Source organism: Myxine glutinosa, chromosome 4 (assembly GCF_964187855.1).
Source record: "Myxine glutinosa chromosome 4, kmMyxGlut1.1, whole genome shotgun sequence".
Taxonomy (NCBI): Eukaryota; Metazoa; Chordata; class Myxini; order Myxiniformes; family Myxinidae; genus Myxine; species Myxine glutinosa.
The window spans coordinates 149374318-149386817 of NC_136264.1; the positions used below are offsets into that span (position 1 = coordinate 149374318).

Below are 12500 nucleotides of genomic sequence, written 5' to 3' on the forward strand. Positions count from 1 at the left end.
ATTTTTCCTACCCAACTGCTCCTTTTTCTCCATCCATGTTTCTCAATTTGCTCTGCCAACTTAACCATCACCTCACCCTGACAACTTTGGTTTAGTGCATATCTGTATTGAAGTCATGTATAATAATACTACTTCAAGTGTTACCCTTGGTATCATCATCTTTTAGTGTAATGTGTGGGACAAGCACAGATGTTTTCAATAATCCCCTGTGCAACTGATATTGGAAATGACCCTGTGCAATAAAAACGAGACCGAAAGTCTAACAGAGGCGTTGCCGGGCTTGTTTGATACTTTAGTTGAAGAGGATAGTATGACCTGGGTGGAGATACCAGTTAGCAAATAATGTAAGCATTAAAAATTTTTGAAGTACCTGTACTCTAAATCTCTAAGCTGTCTGTCACCATGGAAGTGAAGAGATTGCATTGAGACAGTGGTTTATTCTTTATGTTTCGAGTCAACAATGAACCAACCACACACCGCTTCAATCAAGTAAATTTGCAGTCACGACAAAGGGATGGCAGTATTACGATTTTATTTACCATATAATTATTATTAACGTTATGATTATTATTTGGAAAACTATACTACTGTATTTACAAACTTGGGCTAATTTGGTTGAAGTGGCCTGAAAGTGAGGCATGAAGCCTAAGGCCCAATACGTGCTGTGTAGTTGGAAGACCCATAATGCGTATGTTTTAGATATTTGGTCATTTTAACAATGGATTTGTTTGTGTTTCACACTGAATAAAAAATGCAAAGATAGAACATGGTGATTGTGATAATGACACTGACAGGTTCGATGATATGTTCGGCCTGAACGGCATATAATCAAAATGGCGGTGTGTGGAGTCAGCTGTCTTAAACCATCATGACATCACAGACGTAATCGCATCACCCTGTCATGTGACCAGATCCTCAGCTCTTATTGGTGTACGTTTGTGAGGGACACATCCATCCATACATACATACATACATACATACGGACAGCCAAACACTCCGATACGGCTTTGCTCTATGGGCTGTAAAATTAATCTGATATCATTTCACAGGGGCAATTTTATTATTTTAATCAATCATCTATCTATAATTCCAGTAATCTCTGTGTATGTGTGTGTGTATGTGTGTGTGTATGTGTGTGTGTCGTTTGTCTGTGACCGCTGTTTCTCGACAACCACGGGTCCGATATACTTGAAACTTGCCAGGTATATTGCTGGGGACCCGAGGATGTGCCTTTTCAAGGTTTCATATTAATCGGAGAAGTAGTTACCGAGCTATGGCGATTTATTTACCAAACTCCGCAAGCCGTTCGCTTTGGCTTTGCGAATGGACCAAACCATTTCATGTAAATAGAGGGGGGGGATTGTCACCGTACTCGCAAGCCGTTCGCTTTGGCTTTGCGAATGGACCAAACCATTTCATGTAAATAGAGGGGGGGGGATTGTCACCGTACTCGCAAGCCGTTCGCTTTGGCTTTGCGAATGGACCAAACCATTTCATGTAAATAGAGGGGGGGGATATAATTTTAGATATATATATAGTACGGGCATGCCCTAGTATTTAAAATAAAGATAAAATTATCATGATGGATCAAAATACCTGTAATTGCATTTTATTTATAAAACTACATACCGGATAGTAGTGTCATTATTAGCGACTATTCTTCCTCCTCATCTGTTAGTCCCATTTTTGGACCACTTATGTCTCTCCAACTGTATGCCTCCAAGGGTATTGTACACTTTGTCTTTGGTACGTACGAGGAAGATGCTCATATTTCTCTTTCAAACCCGGCGACTCAACACGTCATGTTTTGGGTGACTCGAGACGTCAAGTTTTGGATATCAGCAAATTTTATGCTGCTTATTGGTTCTCTTTCTGTGATGGTGGACAATTGTTATTTCTTCTCTGCATTGTCTTTCCATAACCCTGGGCGACATACTGTTTAGTTTTGACCCATACTTCAGTAAAAACCTTAACATTATCTCATCTCACCTGTGATGATATTGTAAAGATTTGTTCTGGTGTCATTTGGAGAACGACACAAATTATTAATCTATGATTTTATTCTGTCATGCTTAAATGATTGAAATGCTTCTCATGAGGTTAGTACTTTATTTGACAAAGGTCCTTCATCTACTTCAATACATGCCCAATCAATTAACTGTACAAGCCAATAGATCTGAACTTTAGCCACCATGATTGTTTTCACTGTTTATACCATCTTTATAGTGTCTCTTGGACTGTACAGATCTCCCTTGGCATTCCCTGACTTGCATGCACTTTCCCTATGTGCTGATGCCTTTGTAGGGCGATTCTGCAACACGATGGCGCACTGTCGAGTTCCGCATGTTTGAGGGAGGCTCCGTCTGGCGTCCACCGCCCATGAACCCTTACTTGCAGGGCATGCCCGAAGAGCTCGAGTCGCTTTTCATGGAGCAGGAGGAGGAGGGCAAAAAGGGTTCTCTCAAGGACGAGTAAGTTTTTCAAGGTGGTTGTGTAAAGCACTCATTTTGATCCTGGAAATATCCGCATCCATTTCTCTGAATCTTATGATCCACTTCTCAAAGGGAGCGTGACCAGTTGGAGAGCCTTCTGCGGGGGTTGACCACACGGCGGGTGGAAATTGCAGAAGTGATGGCATTTTGCCTCGCACACGCAGAAGCTGCAGAGGAGGTCGTGGAGTGTATTGCCGAGTCACTTTCCATTCTACAGACGCCTCTGCCCAAAAAGGTTCCATATCTTGGTGCTGGAGAGAACGGATTTAGAAAGAGGAGGTGTGAGTTGTAAGCTCTTTCTGCATGTAAATTGTGAGCTGGCATTTATGTGCTGTGTGCAGATTGCTCGGCTGTACCTGGTCTCGGACATCCTGTACAACTCCTGTGCTAAGGTGGCCAATGCTTCTTACTACCGCAAATAGTGAGTGTGACATGCACTTCCTCACCTTCAACATTACAAACACTCCGCTCATGTAGTGATTTTTTTTTTTTTTTTTTTTTTTTAACATAAAGATGCTTCTTCATAAACAAGGTTTGTATCTACTGACGCATAATCCCCCTATACACCTTTTCCGTAGCTTTGAAGGAAAGCTGCCACAGATCTTCACTGATATCCATGAGGTCTATAAGTGTATCCAGTCTCGTCTCCAGGCAGAGCAGTTCAAGGTCTTGAAAAGCATTACCAGTTAGAGTGGGAATTGGTGTTCTAATGTAATTGTGGTATTTGTTATCAGGTCCTGTTTGTTGATGGTATTCAGTGCTTCTTGGAAGGAAGGAAAGCTAGTGGGCTTAGTCAAGAGTGATTTTAAAAAGGACATCCCCCCACCCCGTGTTTGCCTCTGCCCTGCCCTGATCCATCCAGCAACGGGTACTTGCATGTTTCCGTGCATGGGAAGACTGGGCTGTGTACCCTGACTCGTTCCTCATTAAACTGCAGAACATCTTCTTGGGACTTGTACGCATCAACGAGGATGGCAAAGCCGTGGCTGTGGTAATGCTCTGTTTTAACTTGATTTTATGTTTGAATTAATTTTTTTACAATTGTAGGTGCGTGTGCACGTTATTTTGGAAATGGCTCCGAGAGGGTTAATAATGCTTAGTATAGAACAGTTATCTCCTTAGTTATTACCTCTGCCACCGAAGGCGGATGGAGGTTATGTTTTCACCCCTGTCTCTTTATGACATAAATTGAAAATTCCCGTTATGTCAGGCTCTCATCTGTGTGTTTGTTTGATTGTTTTTGTTTGTATGTTTGTTTGTGAGGGTGATAACTTGCGAACACATGAATCTATCTTCATCAAACTTCTACCAGGGGATTCCAAATGACAAAAGTGAAGCAGTCGATGTTTTTTTAAACTGTATCGGTCAACAGTCAAGGTTCTCTCGTTTTTGTCTACGGTGATATCTCAGCCATCCTTTGAGCAAGGAAGCTGAAATTTGGGCACAATAGTGCACAAGTGCTTTGGCCAAAACGGTATTTTTCTTTTTTGATTAATCAATGCATTGATTAATTACTTTGGGGTTGCTATCTTTATAAAAAACTCTCTTCCTCACTCGCCCTGCACTGCCCTCTCTCCACCTCACCCCCAGGAATACCTTTGGCTATGGCTTCCCATTCGCTCCCACCTTTTGTTCATATGTGTGTTGTACCGTCCACCAAACAGTGATGACTCCATCTACATCTCGCTGTCTGAGAATATGGACCAACTTCTATCTGCCCATCCCAACTCTCTCTTCCTCATATGTGGTGATTTCAACTGTCACCATGCCAGTTGGCTGGGTGTGGGTACCTCTCTCACCAGCCATGGCTCTTCAGCAAAGGACTTCTGTGACTCACTGGGACTGACACAATCTGTCAATTTCCCGACCCGGCATCTTCTCTTCTGGACTTGGTTATGACTAACTTCCCTGAAAATGTCTGCTGCTCTTCTTCTGCTCCAATCGGCTCTTCTGATCATGTGCTTGTTAAAGTGGACATCTCTCTGACCATTCTCAGAGAGCCTCCTCAGCATCGACGAGTCTGGCATTTCACCCAGGCCAACTGGCACGGTCTTCAAGCAGCCATCAATCATCTGGACTGGTCTCCCATCTCTACCGCCTCTGACATCAACTCATCCTGGGAATTCTTCCAAAGTAAATTGCTCTCTCTCATGCACAGATTTATCCCATCTCGTCTTCAGTTGTCATACCCATCCTCCCGTCCATGGTACAGGGAATCTTGTGGTGAGGCTATTGCCCAGAAACAACTTGCTTTCGTCTCCTGGAAAGCAAATCCAACGGAAGGAAATCTCATTTCCTTTCACAAAGCCCGAAACAAGTGTGTGTCCACCCTCAGGAGAGCCAGGAAACAATATCTCTCAGTTCTCAGGACCGAACTCTCTTATCTGTCTCCCTCTTCCAAATCCTGGTGGCGTCTGGTCAAATCTGTTTCTGGTGTTTGTTCCCCCTCCATCCCCTCCCTCACCTCAAATGGCCACACGGCTGACTCCGCACGTGAAAAAGCTGAATGCCTCAACTCTGTGTTTGCCTCTAAATCTTGTGTCCCAAACCCATCCCTCTCTGTACCCACCGTACCCAGTCGTACCCAGCTGCTCCTGGACTCTGTGTCCTTTCCTCCTGACAAGGTGGAAAAGTTTCTGTCAACCCTCGACTCGGATTCTGCAACTGGACCTGACGGCATCAGCCCACGGGTCCTAAAATCCTGTTCTTCCGCTCTTTCACTCCCTCTCTCTGTTCTCTTCACCCTCTCTTTTGCTCAAGGTCATCTTCCATCTGCTTGGAAAACTGCCAACATCACCGCTTTGCACAAAAAAGGTGCAAAAACAGATCCCAGCAACTACAGACCAATCAGCCTTCTCCCAATTATCAGCAAAGTCATGGAATCCATCATTGCTTCAGATATGAAATCTTTCCTCTTCTCCAATGGCTTGATCTCTGATCATCAATTTGGTTTCAGACCTGGTCACTCTACTCTGGACATGCTGCTTCTGCTTTCACAACAATGGATGGAGGTCCTCAATGCCAAACAGGAAATTAGAGCAGTCTCCCTTGACATATCACGTGCCTTCGATACGGTCTGGCACCCCGCTCTGCTCACCAAACTCTCCTCTTTTGGTATCCATGGAAATCTCCACGCATGGCTGGCGGACTTCTTCTCTAGTCGTAGTCAACGTGTGGCCCTGAATGGGTTTCTCTCATCTCCTCTTCCTGTTCAGGCTGGAGTTCCCCAAGGCAGTGTTCTGGGCCCTGTGCTTTTTCTGGTCTTCATCAATGATCTCTCTGACTCTCTTGAAAATCCTCTCTATCTCTTTGCTGATGACTCTACTCTCTGTCGCTCCATTCTTCATCCCTCAGAACGGCAGTCTGCAGCCTCCTCACTCTCTGCAGACCTGGACAAAATCACAGACTGGGCAAACAAGTGGAACATGTCTTTTAATCCTGACAAAATCTCACAGTCTTACGATGTCTCTCCGAAAAGACCGACTGGACAACCCTCCCATCCACTTTCTGAATAATCCTCTCCAAGAAGTTCTGTCACTCAAGCTTTTGGGTCTCACTATCTGCCATGATCTTTTCTGGGAAAACCACATTTCAAATCTGGCCTCCAAAGCCAGTCGCCGACTGGGCATCCTCCGTCGTGCGAAGTCCTTCCTTGGCACACCTGAGCTCCTCACCACATACAAGGCTTTCATCCTCAGCTCTGTGGAATACTGCTCTCCCCTCTGGGCTGGTGCTCCTGCCTCGCACCGAGCTCGTCTTCACGCTGTTGAAACCAAAGCATTCAGAATCATTGGAATCTCCCGCGATGAAGCTAACTCCAAGGGCCTCTCACTCACTCACCGCAGGCAGGTTGGTGGTCTTTCCGTCTTCTACCGACTCCTCTCTGGCCTTGCTCCCCCAGCTCTCTCTGGGCTCTGTCCCGCAAATATTCCTACAGGTCGCACAAGATCTGCCTGCAACCCTCATGGTTAAACTGCCAAAATCAAGACTCTCTGCTCACCTTCATTCCTCTTTTCTCCCGCCTCTGGAACAAACTCCCTCACTCTCTTCAATTCAAATCTTTTTTGAAATACCAACTTCTGTCCTGGAAGTCCTTGGTGTCCTCGTGTTTTATACTTCTCCCCCCCCCCCCCCCCCCCCCTTCCCATGCCTCCTCCCCCCAAGCCCTCTCCCTTCCACACATCTCCCTGCTCTCAAATGTTGTGTTTGTGTGCTTCCCCTTCTCTCCCCATCTTGTCTTCCGCTCCCTCTTTTTATATATTTTGTTTGTCTGGTTGATTTGTTTGTGAAGTAAATGTTAGCTTTCACGAGCCTCGATTCAGTATACAAAAAAAACAAACAAAAAAAATGTTATCGATTTACTAAGTACTTATTTATTTCCTTTCTCATTTGGGCACATTATCTCCAAGCACCTTTTGGGACAGTGACAAAGTGATTTGGCTGTGAATGAATGAATGAGCGTTTTAAGGCCATTTTCCCCGCGAGAGCGGGGGTTAGCCTTGCGGGCCACATGACAATCATGGTTCCCTGTTTGAGGCAATGTTTTTATGGCCGGATGCCCTTCCTGATGCCAAAAGGGTATTTTGGCTTATTACATTGATGCTGTAAAGCTGGGGTGGGGAACCTCCGGCCTCCGGGCCATATACGGCCCGCGAGACCGTTTGATCCGGCCCGCAAGGCAATTCATCTATCTATGAAAAAAAAAATTTTTTTTTTTTTTTTTTTGGTATACAAGATCGAGGCTCGTGAAAGAGCGAACATTAATCACACAGAAAGACAAACCGACACATAAAACATATAACATCGGGAGCAGTAGACAAGATGGGGAGAGAGGGGGAAGGACACAAACGCAACATTTGAGAGCAGGGACCGAGAGACATGGAGACATCGAGAGATCTGTGAGAGGGAAAGGGCTTTGGGGGGGGGGGGGGGGGTATGGGAAGGGGGGGCATGGGAAGGGGGGTGGGAGAGGTATAAAACATATGGACACTGCCAGGACTTCCAGGAAAGAAGTTGGAATTTCAAACAAGGTGGATCTGGGGTGAATTAGCGGGGGTAGAAAAGATCAAGGTTTTGGATGGGGGAAGATAAGAGATGGTGGTGAACAGCTGTTTTAAAGACCTGGAGGGAGGAGTGGGATTGAAGGGAGTGAGGGAGTTTGTTCCAGAGGCGGGGAAAAAGAGGAATGAAAGAGTGAAGGTGAGCAGACAGCCGAGATTTCGGCAGTTTAACCATCAGAGGGTTGCTGGCAGATCTTGTGCGACCTGTAGGAATATTTGGGGGACAGAGCACAGAGAGAGCTGGGGGTGCAAGGCCGGAGAGGAGTCGGAAGAAGACAGAAAGACCACCTACCTGCCTGCGGTGAGTGAGTGAAAGGTCCTCAGAGATAGCTTCATCGCGGGAGATTCCAATAATTCTGAAAGCTTTGGTTTCAACAGCGTGAAGCCGAGCTAGGTGTGAGGCAGGAGCACCGGCCCATAGGGGAGAACAGTATTCCATTGAGCTGCGGATAAAAGCCTTGTATGTGGTGAGGAGCTCAGGTGTGCCGAGGAAGGACTTCGCACGACGGAGGATGCCCAGTCGGCGACTGGCTTTGGAGGCCAGCTTGGAAATGTGGTTTTCCCAAGAAAGATCATGGCAGATAGTGAGACCCAAAAGCTTGAGCGACAGAACTTCTTGGAGAGGATTGTTGAGAAAGTAGATGGGAGGGTTGTCCAGTCGATCTTTTCGGAGAGACATAGTAAGAGTGTGAGATTTGTCCTCCCTTTGCTCGAGTTCTACAAACTGTATGTACGTGCTGAGGATTTTCCCATTCTGAGGAGACATGCACTGAAGTTTGCATCACTGTTTGGGACGACCTACAGCTGTGAGCAGTTCTTTTCAAAACTGACTCTTGCAAAGACTCGGTTTCGCTCAAGACTGACTGACCCAAACCTGCAAAACCAGCTGCGAGTAGCATCATCATCACTACCACCTGACACCAAACGCCTCGCCAAAGAGAAACAGTTCCAGCCATCGCATTAGGTGAGTCCGATATATGTATTCAATAATTTAGCATGGCCCTCGAAGGATGTTCTAAAAATCGAAATGGCCCTCGACAGGAAAAAGGTTCCCCACCCCTGCTGTAAAGGGTATTTTTGATTTATTGATTAATCAGTTAATTGATTAATTATTAAATTATTCGATCAATTAATTTTCAAAAAGTTGCAGATGAAACGGTGGTGGTTGAGGTATGCTATTGGCCAATTGATTAAGAACATTTATTTTAATTACACAATCGATCAATTTATTGATTCTCTCGAGTTTCGTCAGGCCTGACGTCCTTTCTCGGCTGTTTGTGAACAGGATATCTCAAAAAGTGGGTGGATGGATTTGGACAAAACTTGGTGGACTGGTTGGGTATGTGACGAGGACAAATCCATTCGAGGTTGGTGAAAATCTGAATCTGGATCCAGATACGAGAATTTTTTGAGTGAAGTGATTCTTCACAATTGAGAAATGGGGCCAAACACAATATATAGCACGATATTTCAAAAGGTTGTGGATGGATTATGCCAAAGCTCGGTGAATGAGTTGGTTAGATGACAAGAACAAGCCAATTCGATTTTGGTTCATGTCTGGATCCAGATCTGGCCTATCAGTGGGATACAAAACATAAATTGTTCAGCCTGGCGGATGTATGTGCTCCACCGAGTGCCCTTCTATTTATGAATGTGATAGCATAGGTGTGGTCATTAACTGTGATATGAGAAATATGTCTAGTTGGATGACATCTCCCTTTCCCAATGTCTTTCTAAATTTCCAAACCATTTTGCCCTATTTTTATGTCCTCACTTTTGAAAACCTTTCTTGAATGTTCTGTAGAGCTTTTTGGTAGGCCTCACAATTAGCCACAACAAAAACCTGTCCTCACAATCAGATATTGGCCTTCAAAGATGAAAGTCGAAAATAGGGAAATTTTGTTTTTTTTGAGAACAAAACTTCTTAAAACACGATTTGTTTCATAGAGATTGCTGTAAACCGCGTGGAGGGCTTTTAGCTACTGTAACATAAGCAATCAATTTAAATTGGAATATGCATTGCACATATATGGCTCCAAATTAGAAAAAAACAGCTTGGCTCATTTCTTTTGCCCCGCAGTGTATATATGCACTTGTGTGTGTGTGTGTGTGTGTGTGTGTGTGTGTGTGTGTGTGTGTGTGTGTGTGTGTGTGTGTGTGTGTGTGTGTGTGTGTGTGTGTGTGTGTGTGTGTGTGTGTGTATATGTATATATATGTATGTATATATGTATATATATATATATATATATATATATATATATATATATATATATATATATATATATATATATATATATAAAACAGTAAAGTATGTTTGTTTGTTTGTCCTCTTATAACTCGAGAACTACTCATCGCAGAGCAAAACCAAAGGAATATTCGGAATCAGTACGTCTCAGAGCAACTACAGTACACCTTACAATTTTAAAAACTTCGCGTTTTAAAATTATGACGTCATCACCGTATTTCGGAACGTTAATTTTTCAACTTCATATTCGGAATCAGTACGTCCCAGAGAAACGTCGTAACGTTAATTTTTCAACTTCATCCGATTGACATGGGACCAATGGCATGTGACAGAGAGTGAAACATTTATTTGACGACAATGACTTCCGACTTCCGGGTTCGGAATGCGGGACCAATGCCATTTGACAGGGAATAAAAAATAAATGCGACATTCAATTGACGACAATGACTTCTGACTTGACTCCCCCCTCTTCTCCCCACCCCTCCCCCTCCCCTCCCCCCTCCCCCTTCCCCTCCCCCCTCCCCTCCCCCCTCACCCCTCCCCCTCCCCCCTCCCCCTCCCCTCCCCCACCCCCCCCTCTTCTCCCCTCTCCCCCTCCCCCTCCCCCTCTTCTCCCCTCCCCCCCCTCTTCTCCCCTCCCCCCCTCTTCACCGCTCCCCACCCTCTCCTCCCCTCCCCTCCCCCCCCCCGTTCCGTTCCCCTTCCCCCTCCCCTCCCCTCCCCTCCCCTCCCCTCCCCTCCCCTCCCCTCCCCCCCCCCCCCCGCCCGGCAATGCCGGGTACTTCTGCTAGTATATATATATGTATACGTATATACGTATACGTATATGTATATACATATATATAACCCTGGTGTTGGGCTAGCGGCTAGGGTGCCAGCTTTAGGATCCTAGGATCCTGGGTTCGAATCCCGGTCGATCGCTGAATTAACGCCAGGGGGGTTGACTCAGCCTGTCATCCTTCCGAGGTCGGCAAATTGAGTACCAGTTCACTGGTAATTCCCTGTTTGTCGTAAAAGGCGACAAAAAGGGTTGGCGGCAGGAAGGGCATCCGGCCGTAAAACATTGCTTCAAAAAGGGGACCAACAAAAACAACAACAACCACGGTGCCCGAAAAAGGCCAACCCCACTTTGCGGGGAAGAATGGCCTCTAAAGTCGAAAGGTGGTTTGTTTTTTTTATATACATATATATATTGTTACGTTTCTTCGCCGCCCTTTTTCCCCTTACCAAGGGGGGATTAATCCCCTTGTTCTTTCTGGGCTTGACGGAACCGAGACTTGAAACGTCCCTTCCGGGCAAACGCAAAGTAGGGTTTCGGGACCAACTCTCGCTCGTACCTAATTCCCTGCGCCGCCACGGAAGCGAGGAAGCAAGCCTCGCACGAGCCACATGTGGTTTGGGTACGCCGAGCGGATTTAGTACCACGTGGTCCGTGCAGTTTAGTAGTGGAACCCGATTCGAGCGGTTCTATTCGTACCACGCTTAGCCAATGAGGAAATCACAAGAACAATTGAATGGAAAAAGGAAGAACACAGGTTTAATTATTCCCACACGTATATACAGTGATTGGGATGCAGAGACACAGAGCAGCACTTAGTCAGTCTTATCTTATCCCCCGGGCTTGGGCCCGTCACACTCACACAGGGAATTGCAGATGGATTGATGTTCAGCCAAACGCGTCGATGTGGTCGTCCAGGAACGCCCTGTCCGGCTCTCCACGGTCCCAGCACGTCCCGCGAAGATGGCAGCAGGCGATGGAAGGAACCTCGTAGCGCGTCTCCCGAACAAAGGCAGCCGATGAGGTGGAACGGCATATGCGGGACTCTCAGCGCGGCTGGCGATTACACAGCCGTTATCACTCGCGCGACTTAATGCACTGTATATGGATCGGCCTCCAACTCAACCGAGCGTCACTTATAATAGCGCGTTTTCCGGTTCATGCTCGTCTCTTCACCCGCGTATCTCTCACAGTTCTCTGATTCCTCCGGGTTGGTTAGTGCGCGCGAGCTCTCCCTGGGCAGCAGTTCTCTTTCTCATCAGCGAGTCCTCTAGTCCTTTGCTCATCAGTCCTATCGAGTCCTTTTGCTGCAAGTCCTATCGGGGGCTTTGTGCAATGGGTTATATAGCTACGCCCCCGAACCTTCTGGAACCCTCTCGAACCTTCTTACCACGCCCTGTGATGCAATGCCGCCGCCACCACCTCTGAGCCCTGGTTGGCGGCTCGTGCTTACCGTCAGCTCCTCTGCCGCCCCTCATTCGGCCCCGCCCCGACCCTCCTCGGCCTGCCTCGTGTTAATTCGCCCAAAATGAACCAAAGTCAGCGCAAAGGGGCATGAGGCTAGGGAAGCTGGAAAGTCGGTAGAAGTAGGGCCTATTCTCCTGACTTTACTCAACGCAGAACTAACATAGGAAAAGGACTAAGCTCACAAACACGAAGAGATAACTATACTATCGCGAGGCGACATGTTGCTTGTGTGACTAACTATGAGGGGGAAATTTTAACCTTTATTATACTCACTGTACAAACTCAAAACCGCAATAATATATACATATGTATATACAGTGGAACCTTGACTTACGAGTTTAATTCGTTCTGTGACCGAGCTCGTAACTCAAATTGCTCGTATCTCAAATCAAATTTCCCCATTGAAATGCATTGAAATGCTATTAATCCGTTCCAGCCCGCCAAAAACCACACCAATT

At 46.0% G+C, this 12500-nt stretch overlaps 1 protein-coding gene across 1 annotated transcript in view; it reads left to right on the forward strand.

The window, feature by feature from the left end:
* The window catches only part of U2SURP (U2 snRNP associated SURP domain containing), a 63887-nt gene that overhangs the window by 21418 nt on the left and 29969 nt on the right, over positions 1–12500 (forward strand). The window contains exons 13-17 of the mRNA XM_078776607.1: positions 2305–2471; positions 2565–2727; positions 2834–2913; positions 3071–3158; positions 3355–3483. Of these exons, the coding sequence (XP_078632733.1) occupies positions 2305–2471; positions 2565–2727; positions 2834–2913; positions 3071–3158; positions 3355–3483 (627 nt within the window). The remainder of the gene's footprint in view (positions 1–2304; positions 2472–2564; positions 2728–2833; positions 2914–3070; positions 3159–3354; positions 3484–12500) is intronic.